The sequence below is a fragment of the Columba livia genome, chromosome 20 (genome assembly GCF_036013475.1).
Source record: "Columba livia isolate bColLiv1 breed racing homer chromosome 20, bColLiv1.pat.W.v2, whole genome shotgun sequence".
Lineage (NCBI taxonomy): Eukaryota > Metazoa > Chordata > Aves > Columbiformes > Columbidae > Columba > Columba livia.
This window is the reverse complement of record NC_088621.1, coordinates 232767-253401: the sequence shown is the minus strand read 5'-3', so window position 1 is coordinate 253401 and position 20635 is coordinate 232767. Positions and strand designations below refer to the sequence as shown.

The following is a 20635-nucleotide window of genomic DNA, read 5'->3' as shown; positions in this document are numbered from 1 at the left end:
TGCACTAGGTGACCTTTAAAGGTCCCTTCCAACCCAACCCAACCCAACCCATTCTATCATTCCATGATTCTCTGTCCGCACTCTCCCACTGCAGATGCTGCCAAGGAGCCGGGTGAGCCCCTGGATCCCTGAGGGAGGCAGCATGCCATGGCAGGGGGGCAGCACGCCGCGGCAGGGAGAGGGGGGCAGCACGCCATGGCAGGGGGGCAGCACGCCGCGGCAGGGAGAGGGGGGCAGCACGCCATGGCAGAGGGGCAGCACGCCATGGCAGGGAGAGGGAGGCAGCACGCCATGGCAGGGGGGCAGCACGCCATGGCAGGGAGAGGGAGGCAGCACGCCATGGCAGAGAGAGGGAGGCAGCACGCCGCGGCAGGGAGAGGGAGGCAGCATGCCATGGTGGGCCGGCCGCCAGCACGCCTGGCACGGGAGAGCCAGCAGGACACCATCCTTGTCAGCGCTTCCCCGAGAGGGCAGGAGCCCTCCAGCCACCATCTGCCCTCCATGCCTGGAGCCGCAGTGGCTCAGGGAGCCCTCAGGCCCGTCCTGCCCAGCATCTGTGCTGTGTTGTACAGGTGTAGCACCAGCACCTACCCACAGAGGAACCCGCAGGGAGCATGACAGCCCACCTGTGAACTCACCTTTAATGGGATTTTACTGTTAACCATAACATTGCAGTCTACCAGATCACAGTCTGGGCAGGAGCCAGCGGAGAGGGAGAGGCAGCACCATGAAACGAGCCCCCAGGTGCTGCGGTCCGAACCCAGGAGGCTGCCTGCGGGCAGCGGGCTCTGCTGGCGGCTGCCCCGTGCGCCACTGCGGCTGGTGCCCGCGCGGCTGCAGCCCTGCCCGGCTGATGTCACCACAGCCATTGTTGTCTCAGCCTGCGCAGGCTGACATGCCGCAGGGCTGGTTTGCAGTCAGCAGGGAGGGTGGTAAGTGGTGAAGTGGTGGTCATGGTCATATCTAGCCCCACAAACCCACCTTGGCATCCCTGGGGCAACGCTGTCACACTCAGACACAAACAGCCAGCTGGTGCTGAGGAAATATCTGCCTGCCGTCACCATGGGTGAGAAACCCAGCATCAGTCCTCCGGCCACCTCACCAAGGCCCAGAGCGCGGCTGCTCCGCCTTGCCGCAGCAGACTCCCAGGCCCCGCTGTTCCCCAGCGGCCCTCGGGCCGTTTCAGTGTATCTGAGGACGGGCAAGGTGACATCTCCGGTGCGCATTAACCAGCTCTCCCTTCTCCCCTGGTGACGTTCTCTCGTGGTTGGCACTGGTGGGCAGCACTAGAGGCCCCGCGTGCAGCACGTCCTGCCTGTCGCTGGACCTCAGCTGGGGGTCACACAGCTCTACGTTTCTACACAGGCAACTTTAGAAGAAATAGAACTTGGAGAGAAAAAGGAACAGAACTTTACCTTTTCATTTCAATGCTAATACCAGTGTCTTCAGGATTTTCTGATGGAAGGCCTTGCATTTCTTGTACCAGTATGATGGACCAGCCATCAGTGTTGGTCATTTTTTAAGTACCACGTACTAAAAGCACAGGACCAGGCAATGCCAAAAAGCCCATTCTGTCTCCCATTTTTCTCTGTGAAAAAATGAAGAAAAATAAGAAAAAGGAAGCCCTGTAGGCCATTATTTAGACCTGGGAATAATGAGTGTTTATCTGGATTTTGTAACACAAATTATGTAATGAAGCAGAGAAAAGGCTTTTGAACAAATATGTTAATGAGATGGCAGCTAAGAGAGAGGTTACAGAGTTGCCAATTCCGAATCAAATTTTTTAACGTTATTTTCTTCTTTTTTTTTCCCCCTCTTTTGTAGTCATTAGCCTGCATAGCATTCAAATGTACTTCAGGGCTTCTTGCAAACTAGACAGGAAATACCAATTCTAGGTCAAGAAATCCTGATCAGCAACACACACTGAGAAAACTCCACGGACTCAAAATTCATAATGAGGGCTTTTATGTAGAAAGTTGTTGGGCTGAAAGGACTGTTGGTTCAGCATCTCAAAAGCATTTCTTGGAAAAATATCAGATGCTCCACTGGGAACTTAGCGGCAAGATACTCCTGAAGCTACGGAGGGGACTGGCACTGGTTGGAAAGTACTTACTGGGGGGAAAGAGAAAGTAATGAAACAGTGATTTTCTCTGAATGCCGGTAATAACTCTTTCCATTTAAATTCTGTGTGAACCTTCCAGTGCACAACGTGATTGTACGAGAGCTCTCCTATGCATCTTTTTAAGTCAAGCATCACACAGAGGTAAGTTCTGAGAAGGCTGTTTTTTAAATGTGGTTTTCAGAAGCCTGGGTAGAAGACACTCCTTTTTCTGCCAAGTCCTACAATGTGTCAGGGTCAGTTTTTTCATTTTTGTTTCTCATTGTCAAGTATGATAGGTCTTACAGTCCTTGTTTGATACAACTTCATTAAAAGGTTTGTACCTCTGGGTGTTGCATGGAACCTGCAACATAAAAGAACTTTAAAAAGAATGCGAGGAGAGATTTTGTCTTGAGAGGTAATAGCAGTTATCTAGGTCAAATGGACTGCTTTTAACAGGCAAAATGTACTTGTGCGTTTGGACAGCATTTGAATTAGAGGCAGAACGTATGTATATCTACCAAGAAGAACAAGAGGAGCTTATTATTCAACATTAGGGTATCAAAATTCAGCCCAAAGGCTGCTACAATCTCCTGCTTCTAAATGGTGTCTGCAAGCAAAAGCTAATTTTACCTATTTGTCCTGTGTCATCTGGGAAAGAGTCAATTTTCTTCCAGCAGCTGGTCTAGTGCTGCGCTCGGGAACTGGCTGGGCATCCGGCAGCGGGTGGTTAGCAGTTGCACTGTGCACCACTTGCTTCGCATTATCATCATCGTCATCATATTATCATTAGTATTATTACTTTCCCTTCCTTTTCTGTCCTATTAAACCGTCTTTATCTAAACCCACAAATTTTACCTTTTTTTTTCATTCTCTCCCCCATCCCACAGCCAGGAGGGGAGGGAGTGAATGGCTGTGTGGTCTTTGGCTGCCTGCTTGGTTAAACCACACTACTCCTGTCTTTAAAGCAGTAGTTAAAGACCATGAAGCCACAAATCTCCCACACATATTTGTAAATCCTGCTCTGGTGTCTGCGGTGTTCAGATCCGACTGGAGGAAAGGATGCTTTCTTCTCGAAGGCCTGCAGTTAGTGCTCAAACAGGATGAGCTGAATTTCATGCTGAGGGAGGTTTTTGTTTGAATGCTCTCTCTGAAGCATCTAAAACTTCTCTTGCTGGAGGTTTTGCAAGCACGGTGGGCTCTATGCAGCTTCTTTTTGTCCGGCTGTCAGACTAGTTCTGTAAAAACAGCCAAAGCTTTGTCCACCTTCTTTTTGGCACAATGAAGAGGAAGCTCAGGGGCAAATTATGTGAAAGAGCTGTCATTCCTGTAGCACTCTCATATCCAGGCAGTACCAAATGTGTCTGAGTTGTAAGCATAGACTGAGGGAGACAGGGAACAGCTGTAAAACTTGCCAAATCGAACATGCTCCTCTGCGCTTCTCTCTGGTGGTACGTGCTGACCCTTTGAGAGCGGCGCCCAGCCTTGGCACGCACTGTGAACTGATTTCGTCCAGTCGTGCTCTCCTCTTCCTGCATCTTGACTATGCATTGCACAGCTTTTCCACGCTCTATCTGAATGCAGGTGTCTTCCCTCTTGTCCTCACTGTTACTGTTCCTGCCTGTGATGTTGCTGGTTGTGATGGTATGTGAATATGCAGTTCTAACATCTGGATTCAGTCAACTTCTCAGCCTCACGATTCCTACGGTAAAGCATGAATTGACGTGTAAACCTCCAATTGTTCATAAAATAGTGATGGAAATATCTTAAATATGAAGTGTGCAGCGGCAGGATGGCTTGAGCAAGGGGGTGGCACACTCAGAATTTACCTTTCAAGATGACAGGTTCAGATCTGTGCAGGACTTTGTCCTTGCTGCTTTGCAACAACCATCTGCTTTCCCTGTTTTTTCCATTGGAGACAGTCCGTAGGAATGCAAGTTCTGGCTGATTCCCCACTTTCTGCTAGGCTTTGCTCCGGTGTGAAGTTTCCTCTGTGTTGGTAAGTTACCCAGAGGGACAGCTACTAAAGACTTGGAGATTTGGAATCTGTACAGATCCGGTTGGCTGCTATTTTTCTTAGTGGGCATTCACAGCTTTTGCAAACAGAACACTAACATTGGAGTGTCTTGTTTTGTACTTTTGTCACTGAAGTTCCTCTGGTCAGCAGAGGACAAATAGTGCAAGCTGTAGTCAGAGTTCCCTCATTACTTGCTGTGGAATCTGAAATTCTTTATTTCTGTGAGTAACTGCTTGGTAAGACTGTCCTAAGAGACTACAGGATCAAATTTTCAAGATACAATTTATGCTGCCTTCAGTTTCAGGTGGCTGTTGACATCCCAGAAGCAGAACATAAAGTACCAACAAATTATTTGTCTTCAGTTTAGCTTCTGCCATTTTGATGGTGCTTGCCACGCTTTCAGTAGTGCCATCACTCTAACCCTGATTCTGCAGCTACACTGTAGACCAAATTGCTGAAGTGAATGACATTACAAACACCCTTTCAAGTTAACCTTTCTGGGTTGTTTTTAACCCAGGTTGCAGACACAAAATGCCTCACAAAGTAACAGGCAGTGAAACACGGCCACGCGTGCCTGCGCAGACCTTTGTTGTGGGGAGAGCCCCGCTGTGGTTTTAACTCTCCATCTCCCTGGAGAAGCTCGGTCCTTCCTCACCAGCGCGCGGATGAACGGCCGTCCCTGGGCCCCAGCAGCGCCTCCCGAGCCCAGCGCCCGGGAGAAGCCGCGTGGGCACGGTGGTCCCTGCACGCAGCGTGTGAGGAGAATCTGTGCTTACCGGCAACCTTCTGCAGGCACTATGAGCATGGAGATTTTTCTAAACATTCTCACAGCCGGTGTGACAGCGTGACACAGAGCCACCGGGCAGCCTTCCCTGTCCACGGCGGGTCTGCAGGAGCACAGAGGTGGCCGTAAGGACTGGGGAGACGGGAAACGCCGGAGTTACGTGCCAGTGCCCACTCGAGGGAGCAGGCCGGCGGACTCTTCCCGGGACAGGGCCAGGCTCGGGGCGGCTCCCGGTGCCACTCGGGTGCGGGGCACCGCGGCCCGGGCGGGACGGACACCGCCCAGCGCGCGGCAGCTCGCGCGCTCCTGATCCGCGGCTGCGCCGCCACCCGGGGGCGCGGCCCCGGCAGGGCGGGAGCGCCGGTGCCCGGCAGGGCGGGAGCGCCCGGCCCCCGGCAGGGAGCGGGCGGGCCGGTGCCCCGGCAGGGCGCGGGCGGGTCATGTCGCCCCCCGCCATGTCCCTCCCGCCGCGGCCCCGCCGCCCTGTACTTAAGGCGGCAACAGCCGGCGCTGCTCTTGCTCGCGCCCTGACCGTTTGTCCCCACAGGACATGGCCTCGACGTGCCTGCGGCCGCTGCTGAGGTACCGGTCCTTCGCCACCCTCTTCCTCACACCGCTGCTGCTGCTGCCGCTGCCGATCGCCGTGCCGACGCGGGTAAGTGGTCGCGGGCCCAGCCGGGGAGCAGGCCCCGCCGGTGCAGCCGCTGCTGCCCCCAGCGCCCACCCCCTGGCCCCCGGTCCCGCTGCTGCTGCCCAAGAGCCCCTGTCCCGGCAGCCACGCTGGGCCCCGCCGGGGCTTCCTGCCCCCGCCGCCCGTTTGCCCACCTCGCCGCAGACACTGGCCACCCGGCGCGTCCTCGCCACAGCATCTCGTTGGCCACCTGGGCGAGCGGTGCCTCATCCCAGCGGGCAGTTCCCCCTTCCGCCCCTCGACCTGGAGCACTGTCAGCTCCGTTGGCCGCTCCGTTGGCCGCTCCGTTGGCCGCTCCGTTGGCCGCTCCGTTGGCCGCTCCGTTGGCCGCTCGGTCCCGCGCCGCAGGAGCACGTGCTGCAGGGTCCGCTCCCAGGTGATCCCCAGGCACTGGTGCTGGGCAGCTCTGTGCCAGGCTCTGCTCGTCCTGGGGGCTGTGCCACTGCTGGAACCCGGGGCTCCAGCGGACCAAACGTCTTGTAAATGAGATGCATTTCATTTGGAGTCAAAGATAAACGTATGCATAACTGGCCTGCACCGTTATAACTCAGTAATGGTGGCAGTGGACTGAAAGACAGGACTTCTGGGTTCTCCAGCTCATTCTGCTGCTAAGGCTCTGAGATACTCCACGAACACTAGCTGCGTGGCGTTCTTCATCAGCGGCGCAGTCGGAAGCTGTGTATTGTGTGTTATGCCGTGATCGGAACAGGGTTTCAAATCCGGTATCCTCCAATTCACATCCATCTGACTCCGGCGATGGCACAACTCCTTTGCTTTCAATGGAGTTATACCAGCATTTATCAGGAATAACACAGTGAAGAGTTTGATCTTTAATGTCTTGTAGCCTTTTTGACAAAATGTGAAAGCTCAGTTTACAGTATTTTAGCCTACTAGAGCTTTAAAGTCTATTCTAATGCTAAAAACTGTCTTTCTTCTGAGTGACCTGTATTGCTCCATGTATTTTAAAGTGCAGGAAGATTTCATGCATATTTATAAAGAAAATTGCCAGCCCTTCTCGTTTACTTGTCTGAGTAATATCAGCCCTGCCTTTCAGCTGAATGCTGATGCTTTATAGAAAGAGAAATTCCTGACTGTTAGGCACTACTTTGATCAATACTAAGAATGGTAATTTCCTTTAAAAAATAAGTATGTCTTCATTTTCCAGTATTTGTAGGAATATCGTGTCATCACTCTAATCTGGGAAATTACGGTGTTTCACAATGGGAGAGTAACGTTTCCGTCTGTCCCAGCTTTTTCAACAGATCACTGTGTTTTCTGTCAGCTGTCCAGAGACACCAAAGAAACGTTTTGTGACTGTTCCCATGAGTCACAGATAGATACACATGTAGATGAAGACATATATTTAATTCTTTGGTAGTTGTTGGAGTTAATTTATAAGTGTGCTTGTGTTTTTGAACTCCACAAAGCCGGTGCTTCTTCTGGATTGTGTATTTTGTTCACTTAGGGTTGTTTATCTATCTATCTGCCGTATTTGCAGCAGGTTAACCACAGTCAGTTCCAGCACTTAGTTGCTGTGGTACAGCATTAATTGCATCATGAGCTCACCTCATCTTTATTAAGGGAAGAGACTTAAACAATATTAAATAAATGTAATAATATTTGTCTGATATCTCTTAGTCTCTGAAGAAATATTGTTTTCAAAACTTGTGCTGTTATTAATCTCCTGGAAACCTAAAGAAAAAGAAATCAAATTACTTACAAAGGCTGTTTTCTGGTTCTTAAGCTTCTCAACAAAATTAAGGAAAACACACCCCTATTTATAAATATCACCTTACAGCAATTTTTAAATGTCACTGTAGCACCATTTATTTTTGCAATAAAGTCACATTTGTATTAGAATAAAATCCTATAAACACATACTCTAAATATGAGCAAATTCTGGACTACAGAACACTGACTTAAGCTTTAAACCACTGTTTACTGTTGGCTAATGAATGCTTGCTTCTCCTGACGGTTTTGAAAGTACAAACCAAGGAACGCTGGGTTACAGAAATGCCTGATCAACAGTGTAAAAAGACGTGTTGCAACACTTCTAATCTAGAGAAGCCCCCTAGTAGGTAAGCACAGTATTATTATTGGTAAAAGTAACTAAATACCTGTAACGAGCTTAGTCACACACACACACACAAAGCCAAGAAACCAACAGTAGAAGGGTTTTACTTTACGAATTACTTTTAAAAGTTAAGAATATTTGAATTATTCAGTTATATAGTTTCTGGGCTCACGTATGTTACTGGACACACCTCTAAGACCTGTGAGTATCAGAGGGACTAGTCCACACTGGGAAATTTGGCCATCCATTTTAAAATAATTAACTCAAAATACAAATGCCAAAATCTACAAACATTATTAAAATTCTTGGCTCCTAGCTGGGAAATCTGCTTCGCTCAGCGGCCAGGAGGTATTTGCACAATGCAAACCCTGTACTTACCTGTTTGTGGAAGGTTTGTTTTTCTCACACCCTACGTTTTGGGGGGTGCATTAGAAAAAACACTGTGGTCAAAAAAGGTCTTTCTATGCAAGTGACTTCAGAACAAGGTTTAAAAGTAGCAGTTCAAAGCCTCATGTCTCTGCTACCTATTTCAGCACAACTTGTTCAACCACAGGCAATGAAGTGCTCGGGTCCCTTATAAGAGCGACCAATATGTTTCTTATCTTTAATAACAGCTTTCTGTGCTTGAATATGTCTTCCATTATGTTGCAGGAGGCCAAATGTGCATATATCATCATCATCATGGCTGTGTACTGGTGCACTGAGGTGATCCCACTGGCTGTTACCTCCCTCATGCCTGTGGTATTTTTCCCGCTGCTTGGAGTTCGGAGCTCTAAATCAGTAAGGAACTTGCTCAGGGATGCAGTGATATCCTTTACTCTGATCCCCCATCAATATCTTGCAAACAAGTCTGACAGGATAGCGCTCCAGTTCAGTGGTGCTGGTTTTGAACATGTTGAGCAATGTTCAGGGTCCCTGTCTGGGAAGATTCTGAGCTGAATACACATTAGCCCAAAACGTTAAGGGTGTGTTGTGGGGCTTGCGGTGGCAGAGGGGAAGATCCATTTCTGGACGTAGGTCCTGCTAGAGAGCATCCCACTGGTGCCAGCAGCGTGCATGTTCACAACCCGTCCCATGAGAGTGCGGGGCTGACACTTCCACTGTGAGATTTCAAAATGCGGGGGACAAACTTGTGACAGGATGGACAGCATGGTGCCAGGGAGCACGCCGCGTCCCCTCCAGGGCTCATTCTGGCTGTTTGCGTGAGCGCTTCAGTCCGAGGGCAGAGGCTGTATTCAGGTACAGCTTCACTGCCGGCCAACAAGCTGGTAAGGCCAGGTGTAGTTGCTAAAGGTGCTGAGAAATCAGTTTTGGAGCTCAGCATTTCTAGTACCTACACAATACTTTGCACCTTTGTTTTAGGTAATTGCTGTCATTTTGTACTTTATTACCTTCCAAAAAGAAGGTTCGTGATGCACAAAGAGCCCCTGCGCTGGACAGTTCAGCACTTAAACGGGGGATCAAGGGCTCAGAAGCCTGCAGGGAGCTCTGAGGCTGCGGCTGCCCCTCTGCCAGTGCTGGGATGGGCGCTGGTGCAGTAAATGGCTTTGGGAGGATGGAAGGCAAAATGTGCTGGTGCAGCCAGCATGAGGCAACATTTAGGGCCCTGACCTACTGTCTGTCTTTCAGGTGTGCTTGCAGTACCTAAATGACACAACCATGCTCTTCTTTGGAGGGCTGATCGTTGCAATTTCTGTTGAACAGTGGAATCTTCACAAGAGGATTGCTCTGAGGGTCCTGCTGATTCTTGGGGTGAAACCTGCACTGTAAGAGTGTTACATTACTTCTTTGCCTGTGTCAGTTTAGCAGAGGCCTAGGGCTGGTGTTTAACAGTCAGCAGAGAAGGGAACCTTCAAAAAATCTCTTTAGCTGCACTTATACAGATTTTCCAGAGGTGAAGTCTGGCAGCAGGAACAGTTTATTTATCCTTTAGCCAAAAAAAGCAGCTGGCTAAATTTTAGATGCTTGCTGGGGACAAAATGATGACCAACTTAGTCATGTGCAGACTAAGGAGCTGAAGGACTTTCTGGGATTCCTCAGTGAAGGTGGTAGAGCTGTCCTAGAAGGGAACGTGGCTCTGCTTTTTATTACTGGATGCTACACACATCCCTGTCTGGGCTCTACTCTCTGAGTTACAGTGACTATGAAGTCTGTCAGCATCTGCTTTCTTTCCTCTTTCTCCTCTGCCCGTTTCTCTCTTTTCAGCCTCATGCTGGGATTTATGGTAGTCACTGCCTTCCTGTCCATGTGGATCAGTAACACAGCCACCACTGCCATGATGGTTCCCATTGTCCAGGCTGTCCTGGATCAAATGGACAACACAGAGCATGATGTGACCATGATGGAACAAGCAGCCGGGCAAACAAATACAGTGATTGAGCTGGAGGAAAAGAACGCATCAGATCCCACTTCAGTGCATGGTAAGGGCCTACTCAGCAGTGAGTTGATTCTACTGAACTTGCTATGCTCTGAGCTCCCTGACCTAGGAGGACTCTGTACCTTTTCCAAGGAAAGAGGATGGTAACCTGACTGGAAATCCCTCAATGCATGGCATTTAGGTTTTACAAAATGCCTTCCAGTTTTGGGGGCTGCCATTGTGTTGTGCTTAGTGGTAGATCCCATGCAGATTCTTATGTTCTTTCCTTCAAGCTTGGGTCATCCTCCCATAGTTTCCCTAGACTTAACTGCCTGCTCAGAGAAGTGGAAAGCATATCCTGTGGGAAATACCATCCAAACCCCAGCATCCTGCTTTCTAAATCTTGTCATTATCAGTGGGGATTCAGCTTCTAAGCCATGTAGGAATGTTTGAAAAATTTTGAACCAACGCAAACTATTTTGGTTCTGTGGCAATAAATATCTCTTTATTGACCAGGAGGTAGGGAGAAGAAAGAGGGATACTTTAAAAGCTACTTGGAAAATAGGAGCTGGTGTCACTTGACTCACAGTAGACAAACTACTCTTTGGCACGCTTTAAAGTGTGATCTTACCCGATGCTTGGCACCACAAGGTCCTTCTGTCAGTACTTCTGCAGTAGGTGGACCAAGCAGCAAAATTTCATGGTTGATATAAACTGACAAAACATATTGGTCTTAACAGTTATGCCAGGCAGGAATTTGGCTTTGGGTGGGGTTTTTTTCTGCCCGTGTTCATAGCTGTTGGGTTCTTGCTGCGGTATTGTGATGTTTCCGGTGACTACGATATCTTGCTTGTGGCAACCTCTCTGTGAAACAGGAATTACTGCTGAGAAACTGTGGCCGTGGTGTGGACAGCAGCATCCCTGGATCGTGTAGGCCCAGGCTGTCAGCCTCTCTCTTCAGCTTCTCATGGACATGAGTCTAAAGTATTTAGGGACTGTCTGTGTTTTGTTGAATTAAAATAAATGGCATACACAGACTGGAAGCGCGAAGCCTGCCGACCCCATCCTGAACTCTCTGCCTCCCTGGCTTTACCTGAGGCAAGTCTTGTTCTTTGTTTCTAGTCATAAGCAATGGACAAGTCCCTGATGACCCCAGATCATCTGAGGAAAAGAAAATGAGGAAGCGTATATGTAAGGGAATGACACTTTGTATATGCTATGCTGCCAGCATTGGAGGAACCGCAACACTCACCGGAACAGGACCGAACATGGTACTGAAAGGCCAGATGAATCAGTAGGTCATCCGCGCTGTTTCTTTTACTTACACTGTCACTGTTGCTGAGACCAGCCGACAAGTCTTAGATGACAGTTTCAGTTGCAAACTATAGGCAATAACCAGTTGATGAACTGAGAGTGAGGGAGGTATATGAAGTGATGGGCCTCATTTTCCTGCTTCAGCCTTTTTTTAGGCAGCTATGCACTGGGATTATAGGTCTTCTGAGAAACTTGGAAATAGTTGCTGGTAATGGGCAGATGGCTGGTTGATCATGAGATACTGGTTCTTCTGCCCCCTCTTTTTCAGCTGAAATGCAGCGCATCAGCAAAGGAACTGCAATGAAGAGCACCAGAAGAGTGTATGATTAACTCTTCTTATAAGCACACTTAAGAGAGCTAAAAATAGCTTAGCCTCTCCTATAATATTATTCTTCTGTGCTGTGGAAACTGTATAGATACTGTTGTAAAGGAAAAGAGTTATCCACAAAATACTGTCTTGCTAAACTGAGTTTGGGAATTGATTTAAATAAAACCTGATGTAACAGTGGAAATTTTACAGGCTCCACCACAGTCCCTCTACGTTGCTCCCTTCTGTTGGGAGTCCAGCTGCCACACTGCCTGTTGGTTGTAACACACAGCTGAAAATTTGCTATTGATATTTTTCCTGCGGTCACTATTGTTGGATGTGGGGAGGAACAAAAATTGCTGTTCTTAAAACACTGGCTTCATTCTTTTAAGCCAACTAGCAACTTTGTCTTCTGTTGATGTGGGCAGAGGTACGGGTATAATTTCAGGAAAGACGATTCTTCCTCTCTTATTAGAGCATGTTGGAAGTGAAGGGTACCTGGAATGTCTGGGAGATCTTTCGGCAGTGCTTGACTTAATGAGACCTAAAATATCAACATGAGCTCCTATAGGCATTGAAGTAAAACACAGGGGAACGGAGGATCATTTAAGTTCTGCTCTGAAATCCAGGCTGCTTTCCTGTTGACTTCAGTTAGGCTATGGATGTTGCTTAGGATTACTTGTAATGGTTGTCCTAGATTTACAGGTATTATTGTCACTAGCACACGTTAAAGAGAGAGTAGATCACTAAATGTTGTGACATTCATACAGAAAGCATTTTTCTTTTCAGGTTATATCCCAACAACAATGATATTGTGAATTTTGCTTCCTGGTTTGGGTTTGCATTCCCAAACATGATTCTGATGTTGGTGCTAACTTGGCTTTGGCTACAGTGCTCCTTCATGGGACTGAAGTGAGTATTTAACTACATGATATTGTGTAAACCCCTCAGCTAATGCAGAACAGCTTGTTGAGAAATCTGGTTAAAACAAATGCACTGACCAGTTATCAGTTTTGTAGCAGAGAGCAGTTCCATTTCATAGCAACTTTTCAGGTCTGGAAACCTTTTGTGTTCATGGGAGTTGCAGTAAGGCGAAAGCTTTATTGATTCTTAATGTTCAGACAGAATTGCCTTTTTATTTTTCAATTTCTCATCTGAAAATTTCAGCCCTAGGAGAGCTGGCATATCTGGTTTGCTACCCTTGATTCAAAACTGGAGTTTTCATCCCAGATTGCTCCAAATTGGACAGAGACTTACATCCATTCATTGACCCCATTCTTCCGTGAGAACTGGCACGCCCCCATGAAATACTTTGACACTGTTGTCGTTTCTTTGTTCCTGGCCTCTGCTGTAGTCTGCGTCTGTCCCTGGGAGCAGCAGCTCCCGATGGGCAAGTATGTTAAATCCTTCTAGGATGTTAATATTTACAGTCTTTCCTTCTCCCTTTTTCTTAAAGCTTTAAAAAAAGCTGGGGCTGTGGGACAGAGAGAACTGCTAAAGAAAAAGCTGCATACAACGTGTTGAAGGCAGAAATGAAGAAATTAGGCCCTATCTCTTATGCTGAATCCAATGTCCTCCTAATGTTTGTTTTGCTGGTCCTCTTGTGGTTTTCCAGAAACCCAGGCTTTGTAAAAGGCTGGGCCTCCATGCTCTTCCCAGGAGGAGAAAAGTAAGTTTTTAGGGTTTTTTTCATCCTGTACCCTCTTATTTGTGAAGCAGGTTCTCTTTCTCTTACATTCCATTTTGAGTGCGGGGTAATTCATTCCAGCCTTATCTGAATTCCCGTGTGCTGGGTTTGGTCCTGTTGCTGGTGCAGGAGATCACCAACAGGTCTGTCGTTTGACAGTTTGGACTCTGAGACACGGAGCAAGCTGAACCTCCCAGAGGAACAGCAAGGTCCGCAGTGCTCGTCCCAGTCGCACGGACCTGCACCTTAGTGTTTTGTTTGTACGAGCTCCTATCAGTTGCAGTGTTATTTGAATATTTGGTAGCATCACCCCTAAACAATAGCTTAGAACTCACTGGGAAATTGATTTGGTGCTTTGCATGGCTTTTTCACATAATGTCAGTGGCACATTAACATAAAATGCACAATGGGAAGATAATTTAGGCCCTTTCTTTACACGTCTTTCTTTGAGATAAACCTGTCGAATCTTGGTGTCACCACAGAGAAGGAACCCTGCTCCCAGGAGCCATGGTCACCTGTGGCTGGTTACTAACGTGTAGAGCAGCTGGTTTCTTTTATTCCTGTGTTTGTGTTGTGGCGGGACTGAGAGACCTCAGTCGTGAACGAATGTCCCATTTCACTAATATACAAACCCCCATAGGGTGACAAAGAGCAGTGACTGCAATGCTGGAAGGCAGCCATCTTCCAGGAGAACGATGTCTGTTTTCTAAGCTATATTCTCTTTTCTTCTGTAGGTATATCACTGACTCTGCTCCTGCTGTGCTTATTGCCCTGCTGCTGTTTATCCTTCCTGCCAATAAACCCAAATTCAAAGGCTGGAACCCAAGCATGTCTGACCCTGGACAGGCTGAAGAAGGTATTTAAGAGGGGAATTGTAACGCTGTGGAACAGTTAGTCAGCTCCAGCTAACGTGGCAGAAATGTGTACTGGGTTTGGATGCAGCTCTTCGGGATTGCTCACCTCCCCCGTTCCTTCCGCAGGGCTGGGCCGTGGTCCCTGCTGCGTGCTTCACCCTTACCCTGGGCAGCTTTCTCAGTAATAGGCACCTGTCTGTTGGGTTTTTCCCTGGTATCTTATAGAACAGGAGACAAAATGTGTTCACTCTCCTAAAATATGTTCTGCTTTTCATTTCTTCCTTCAGATATAAAAAAGCCATTTTTATCAGCCCCGCTGCTAGACTGGAACATGGTTCAGCGGAAGATGCCCTGGAGCATCGTGCTGCTGCTGGGAGGAGGTTTTGCTCTGGCTGATGCAAGCGCAGTATGTCCTGACATCTGTTGTTTTCTGACTCAAAGGCGAACTTCCCTGGTTTGTTATCTAGTCTTGTGTTACTGGGCGTGCACCCCAAGCCAACCCCAGCACAGATGTTGAGATCTAAAGGCACATCCAAATTAGCAAAAGTTAGGAGGAGAGGTGAACGTTTGTGCATCTTTTTCAGGAATTTGTGTGCTCTGACCAAGTTTCTTCAATTTATCTCACCTCTTGGAGGCTGCCGAGTAGTTTGAGACCTTCACTGGCTGGAACACCAGAAAACCAGCCTTTCTTATTTCTGTTACCATCCCAGTGCTGGCCCTGACTAGGAAAACAGAAATACAGATAATACGTGCAAGATCTTCAGAACCTCTTGAGATGTGTTTAAAGAATATTTATCGTTAGATTGAAACCAAACTGCTACTGAAGTGGTCAGGAAGAAAGTAATTGTGGGTAGATATCTTCCACAATTGTGTACAGTGGGCTTTCTTGAACTTCTTGTCAGTGGCTGTTGCCAGGCAATGTGCTGCGTTCCATAAGCCCATGGTCTGATCCCATGTTCATAAATGCACAGAAAAGGCAGCTGAATTCCCCAAACAGGAAAGAATCTCAAACCATATTGTTTCCTTCATCACAGCTAAGATGCATCTAAATCGAAGCAAGCCTTAGTTATCAACAGTGCCATGCTGTGGGGAAATTCATATTAGATCTAAGTTTTGTGGCTAGGTAGTTTGAAACCATGGGGCAAATGAAAGCTCTAGGGCCTTAGGTTCATCTACATACATTGTACATACATTATTAAAGCTCCGGAGCATCAGAAGCCATCAAGTCAAAGGTTTTGTAAGTTGTTTTGAGTCAATCACTGCTTATGTTCCTACAATAGGGCATTCATGCAGCATCAGTATCTTCAGAAACGTTATAAAACACACCAGAAAACTTCTGAGTGGTACATTAGTTATTTGCCATAGTCTCAGCAATAATTGTTTCTGTTTAGCCAAAAAGTATTATTTTGTAACCAAAGTCTGAGCAAGTACTTGAGTTCCAGAAAGATCAGGAAAGTAAGACTCAGTGTTGTGTCTAGTAGGCAAGGAGCGTCTTGTGGTGATTGTGACATGTCATTGTACTTTCCTGGATAGTATTCATATAATTCGGGAGTCGTTTAGAGTTACTTGGTAGGATACACGAGTTCCCTGTTTGTGAACCATGGGTTCTAAGCCTCACTGGAAAACACTGTTTTTTTTCTCGTCAGAGCTCTGGGCTCTCGGCTTGGCTGGGTCGTCAAATGACCCCATTAGGATCTATCCCACCGTGGGCCATTGCAACAATCATTTCGCTGATTATAGCTGTCTTCACTGAATGCACCAGTAATGTTGCCACAGCCACCCTCTTCATACCTGTCTTTTCTACCTTGGTAAGGTTACTTCCATCCTGTTATCCTATCAGCTGGGAAATCAGAGTTAAACTGACAGTCTCTAGTGGCAAAGCAATATGGTATTTATTGTCTTGAATGTTGCTCCAGTGTTAATCTGGAAGGCAGTGACGTAAGAGTCCATCTGACAGTATGCCGTAATGGATAGTGACTATGGCTGGTGTTCACTGCTATGTTTGTAGCATCACATGGAGATAGAAAGGGGGGATGCAGACTTTCTCCAGTCTGCCGTACCTGTATGCCTGAGCCTCGAGAACCAGCTTCTTAGGGAAAGAAGCTGATTCAGGATGCCTTCCCTGCGGCACCCTCACGGAACAGGCCCGTGCAGGTCCTCTGTGAGGTGTGTCCCTGGGCCCTGGAGAAAGTGAGGTGAGGTCTGGGTTTTTAATATAGATCAACAAACATCAGTTACTTCTGGTCATTCTGTATTTGAACCACCAGCCAGGAACTGGAAAAACACAGAAACCCCAAAACAAAACCCAGCACGTTTTAGTCGTCCCCTTGAATGGTTCCTTCATGGTTTTATGCTAGTATACAGAAGGTTGCAGGCCTGATTATTAGAAATGTTTAATTTTCCATAGGAAACCAGAACCAGAAACTTACTGAGGAAAACCTAGTAAGTTTTGCTGCCTTTTCTGAGCAGAACTGAAATTGTAGCATAAAGGAAAAAATAGATCACTTTGTTCTTTAATTTGGAAAGCACAACCACTTTATTCTAGACCATTTCATCAAAGTAAAATTATCCCAGTCAAGGTGCTGCATTATTAGTGACTTAAATTTGCACTTAAGTTCTGAGTCCCACGGAGTTTGTGTAATGTCTAAGAGAGTTAGGCCACATGCCTAGTAATTATAATCCCATCCCTGTGTTACCCTGCAAAAGTGTGGTCCGGGGTCAAAGAAAAGATCGTTGGATAAACTTGCCCAGAACTCCAAATTATACCATAGAGCAAACCAAGGAAAGAATCAAGCATTTTTTTTTAAGGATTGTGGGATAGGAAACAAGAGCAAAGTTATCTTTAAGCACATGTGGATTTTGGAATAAAACGCCAGTAAATTACCCTGGTGATACAGTACCAGGATGCAAAATGAGTCGGTGTGTCTCGGTGGTCTGGTAAATGCTCCTTATGCTTTTCTTTCAGAACACCTCCAGTGTGATACTCTCTCCGTTCCATTGCAGGCCGCATCTGTCAGGATCCATCCCTTGTATGTTATGCTGCCCGGTACTCTCAGCGCTTCCTTCGCGTTCATGCTGCCTGTTGCAACGCCACCAAATGCGATAGTGTTTTCCTATGGCCACATCCGTGTTTTGGATATGGTAAGATGATAATTGCCTGGTCTCTGATCTGGAGCTCTCCATTGCCTTTATCCTGAAATATGATGAGAGTTTATTAGCCAAGTATTTGCAAGTACTAGAAAGCTCCTATGGGCTGTAACTAGCACCCTGTGCCCCTCTCTTTTGCTGTGCTAATATTGCAGTGAAGGTTTGCATCTCGCAGGCTTTGGCAGGCAGACAACCCAACCCAGTTGAAATTAAAAACTGACAGGCCATAAGTCTCTTAGGCACTGAAGGGTTAAAGTCGAGTCAGTGCTCTCCAGCGTTGTGGGGGTTGCGAGTGGAGCTGGGGCCCCGTTCCCAGCGGAGCGGAAGGCAGAAGGTAACGATCAGTGGCCCGGGCTCTGGTGCTCGGATTGCCTGCCAGGCCACACAGTGCCAGGCTCTGTGCCGAACACCCAAACGTTACCGGTTTTCTAACTGGAGACCTGAACGAGGCAGAAGCTGTTCTTTAACTAATAAGAGCAACTTGTTGTGCATGCCTTAAAGCTCCCACACTAGTTACAGAGCAAAGTATTCAAAGGCTTCGCACAGTGTGTTCCCTGGTATTTCTATCTAAGCAAGAACATAGGGCAGTAGGTACAATGGCTGTTTATGTGATTTATTTGACCACGTGTCTTTCTTGCGTGTATACAAATAGGCCTTGCTGCAGTTCACTGTGCTGATGCTTGGTTATTGTTGTTGGTTTGGACTTTTGTCCCCACAGGTTAAAACTGGAATAGTGTTGAACATCATTGGAGTCTTCTGTGTCACACTGGCCATCAACACATGGGGAAAGCTGTTGTTTGAGCTGGACACATTCCCGACCTGGGCAAACAGCACAACTAGCCAGTGATCAGTGAAGAATTCATGTGTTAAACAAATAAAGGACCTTAATACCACTCCCTATTGCCTGAATCCCTATGTAGAGTCTCATCATTTCAGATCAAGTGTCAGGGGTTTGTTGCCTTCCAGGAGTTGCACATCAGGCACGAACCAACTTACATTTATTCTGGTTGTGCTGGAGCCAAAAGTCCTTTGTAATTATGGAACCCTAAGGGGCGTGTGTGTGGATCATAAGTATGATCAAGTGATCTGTTGTACCTTCAGTCAAGATCAAGATTTAGATTTTATAGAACTTTAAATAAAGAGAAGGTGGGCTGTTTTCTGAAATGGTGTGAACGTTCATATCACTGGTATGTACTTGTAAATCATTAACATTGAACACTGCATTCAGGTAGGGGCTGAAAATTCATCAGCAATTACTTATATCCACAAGTCAGCAACTGTACGGAGAAATCCCTGTTGTCACTTGGCTAGCGAAGGAAGGGGTGTGCTGCGGTACCTGACGTGGCATTACATTCCTTTACATTCTGTTATGTTTTAGTCGGGCCGTAGCCATGTGGTGGAATCCTTCCAAGTCGACATCCAACACATTTTCCATTGCCGTGTTTTCACTCCCAAATTCTGTGCTGGTCATGATTCAGCTGGTGTCTTGGGCAATGATGAGTTAAGGCTGGCTCTGTGTTTCCCGCCCTGTGGCACTGGCAGGGCTGGGAGCCGTTCCCTCTGTTGGCCGCAGGATGTGGTTTCACATGCCAAGCAGTGTTTCGTTAGTGCCAGCCTGGAAATGACCAGTGGCCTATAGGACTTCACACCTATTGTGAAAGTTCCTGGCTAGCCCCTGATGTGCCTTATTAATTAACTCTGGAATTCTGGAGTGGAGACAAGGCATGAGAAAGGCTCTAATTGAAGGTCGTGTAAAAATTCAAGGGCCCGGATATCAGGGCTTGTGCTGGCTGACAGCAGCGGGAGTTGTCCTGTGTCCTGTGGAATACAGGTCCTGCAAGGAAAGTGTTCGTAGCACCTGTGTGTGTCAGCTCTGAAGCAGGAGGAGCCTGCAGAAAGATGGATGTTGGACCAGGTGCGTGTTGTCAGTGGCACACAGGGGCTTTGCATTTAGCTCTGGAGATAAGCGGGGTTAGAGGTGAGGCAGCGCGTTACAGTGGAGACGTGTGGGCACGACCCAGATTCTGCTCCCAGACTTGCTGTGCAGTCTCATGCTAGTCAGTTCACCTCTTTTTGCCTCAGTTTCCCCTTCTGAAGAAGATGTCAAGGTACCTATCTACCTCACAAGGGTGCTGTGAGAACCGAAGGGTCTAATTCTGCATCCATGGTGATTCCCCGCCTCATGATGAGGGGTGCAAAGTAGAAGTTTCAAAACATAGAATGAGGGACTTCCAGTCAGATGATCTGTCCTCTAGCATAGTAGTGTGTGTAGGATATTTAACAGGTTTTATATTAATGTGAATGTTCTTTATAGAACTGAAAAAATATTCGCACTTTTGCCAGTTATTTATCCACAAAATGACAAGGTGCTTTTCTGAGCAGAAAACTACTTCAAGAATGATTTTTCACGCCTTTGTCTTCTGTGCTCTTTCAGAGTGCTGGGCACCGTGAACTCTCACTGACTGTTCCAGGTGCCTCCAACAGCCCGCGCGCCCAGCCGGCTGCGCGCGGTGCAGCGTCGCTCCTCCGCCGTGGGGCGGCGGGCGCGCGGGCGGCCCCGTTCCGCCTGCAGAGGCTGCTCAGCAAGAGGTGAGTTCTAGCGCCAAGAAGTGTCTGGGTCAGACGTTTGTCACCACCTGAAGCTCATCACAGTATTTGAAGAAACTGAAAGCAGGAACAATTAAGCACCCTCTGTGCTCTCGCAGTCACCTGATGCTGATTTGCATCTGTAAGTACCTAAATGCATTTGAGAAAGGGACTTCTTCTGCCTTCTGATGGACTTCACAGTACGAGGACACTTCACCCCTGCCAGGTACTTCACGGTGCTTGCTTTTCACTATTGCGAATAACGGAGAGCAGAGCCGCCGTGGATGGGCAGCACAGAGCTGGCCTGTCTGGGTTCACGCAGATCAGAACTCCTCTAACAGCCGTCTCGGCTGCAAGCTGTAGGACAGACGCTTCCCTGTCCCGCTCGCAGAAAGGAATGTTCTGAAAAAGCGCCTTCCTCTCGGCTAGGGAAGAGCTCGGCTCTGCTACGGTGCACGCAGAAAACAAATGTCACCTTCATCAGTGGTCACACAGGGTGATTTATTGACTGGAGGCCCAAGGCGGGGGGAACGAACATACGGGGTAATAAAGAACACTGGTTTTATTACAACTGTGGTACCTTTGATTTGTCATCTCTCTGTCCTTTTAATAGCAAATATTTCTTTCTGAGACACTTTTATGACATCCTGTCATTGATTTGTATTTAATTTAAATGGTGAGTTGTAGAATTAGAGCCTGGCAAATAAAAAATTACTACAA

At 47.4% G+C, this 20635-nt stretch overlaps 2 protein-coding genes across 17 annotated transcripts in view; one reads left to right on the top strand and one right to left on the bottom strand.

Annotated features, from left to right (window-relative positions):
• Positions 1–4065, bottom strand: part of XAF1 (XIAP associated factor 1) — an 11691-nt gene extending 7626 nt beyond the window's left edge. For 2 of the 5 annotated variants that reach the window (XM_065036592.1, XM_065036594.1), the window contains exons 1-2: positions 2732–4065; positions 1416–1588 (exon numbers count right to left, since the gene is read on the bottom strand). In XM_065036592.1, coding sequence (XP_064892664.1) covers positions 1416–1516 — 101 coding nt within the window. In that variant the 5' untranslated portion in view covers positions 1517–1588; positions 2732–4065. Of the gene's footprint in view, positions 1–638; positions 845–1415; positions 1589–2731 lie in introns of those variants that run through there. The other 3 variants (XM_021288776.2, XM_005503261.3, XM_021288775.2) reach the window with 3 other exon arrangements.
• SLC13A5 (solute carrier family 13 member 5) lies at positions 916–20635 on the top strand. 12 transcript variants are annotated; one of them, XM_065036574.1, is made up of 14 exons: positions 916–932; positions 2202–2263; positions 5447–5554; positions 8316–8444; positions 9294–9430; positions 9870–10084; positions 11143–11314; positions 12431–12553; positions 13098–13310; positions 14063–14184; positions 14470–14588; positions 15829–15990; positions 17186–17323; positions 19764–20635. In XM_065036574.1, the coding sequence occupies exons 3-14, from the start codon at positions 5450–5452 to the stop codon at positions 19920–19922; spliced, it is 1794 nt and encodes a 597-aa protein (XP_064892646.1). In that variant the 5' UTR covers positions 916–932; positions 2202–2263; positions 5447–5449; the 3' UTR covers positions 19923–20635. The 12 variants fall into 12 exon arrangements, with proteins under 12 accessions (XP_064892646.1, XP_064892654.1, XP_064892653.1 ...); XM_065036573.1 differs by lacking the exon at positions 916–932 and adding an exon at positions 2009–2105; XM_065036581.1 differs by lacking the exon at positions 916–932 and having other exon boundaries at positions 1975–2263; positions 17148–17323.